Source organism: Atta cephalotes, assembly GCF_000143395.1.
Source record: "Atta cephalotes unplaced genomic scaffold scaffold00081, whole genome shotgun sequence".
NCBI classification, from domain to species: domain Eukaryota; kingdom Metazoa; phylum Arthropoda; class Insecta; order Hymenoptera; family Formicidae; genus Atta; species Atta cephalotes.
In genome coordinates, this window is record NW_012130145.1 from 227,876 (window position 1) to 228,478 (window position 603).

Below are 603 nucleotides of genomic sequence, written 5' to 3' on the forward strand. Positions count from 1 at the left end.
ATGCTGAAGTCTTACCCCGCACGATATCCTACTAGCGGAGCTAGAACTGGTACTCGAGTGATTCGTTTGACGGTGGATCAGGAAGCAGTTCTTCAAGAGCAATTTAACAGATGGCCAAGAGCACCTCATACTGCGGACATTGTACTCCTCGCAGCTGAAACAGGTCTTTCCGAGGCGGACGTTGAAGTAAGTAAACACATATCAATTACATACTATATTAAAGAAATAAATGTGAGATAATGTGAGATATTTGAATAAACGAATTAGGCGAGTAAGATACATTGATAAAAATACGTTGCAATCCTTGACTTTTGTTCTAGGGATGGTACGCTATCAGATTGGCTCAGTGGCGGAAAGAACAGGGTCTCGGCGGGAATCTGAGCATACACTGATTGTACGAGAGTGCTCGCTATGTGCGCTAAACTCTCGTCTCACTTTTGTACCTGAAACTCTTATACGTATACAGACAGATGTAATGGGTCGATAGCAAATTATGAGCAATATACTTCTTTCCTTTAAACTCATTGATCTTATGTCCGTATTCATAGTCAGACTTTATATTTAAGATTTCCTTAAGTTTATCTTTAGATGCTCAGTAATCAA

At 40.0% G+C, this 603-nt stretch overlaps 1 protein-coding gene across 1 annotated transcript; it reads left to right on the forward strand.

The window, feature by feature from the left end:
• Positions 1–392, forward strand: LOC105624512 (homeodomain-only protein-like). The gene is made up of 2 exons (XM_012205871.1): positions 1–186; positions 321–392. The coding sequence occupies exons 1-2, from the start codon at positions 1–3 to the stop codon at positions 390–392; spliced, it is 258 nt and encodes an 85-aa protein (XP_012061261.1).
• Positions 393–603: the final 211 nt, after the last annotated feature.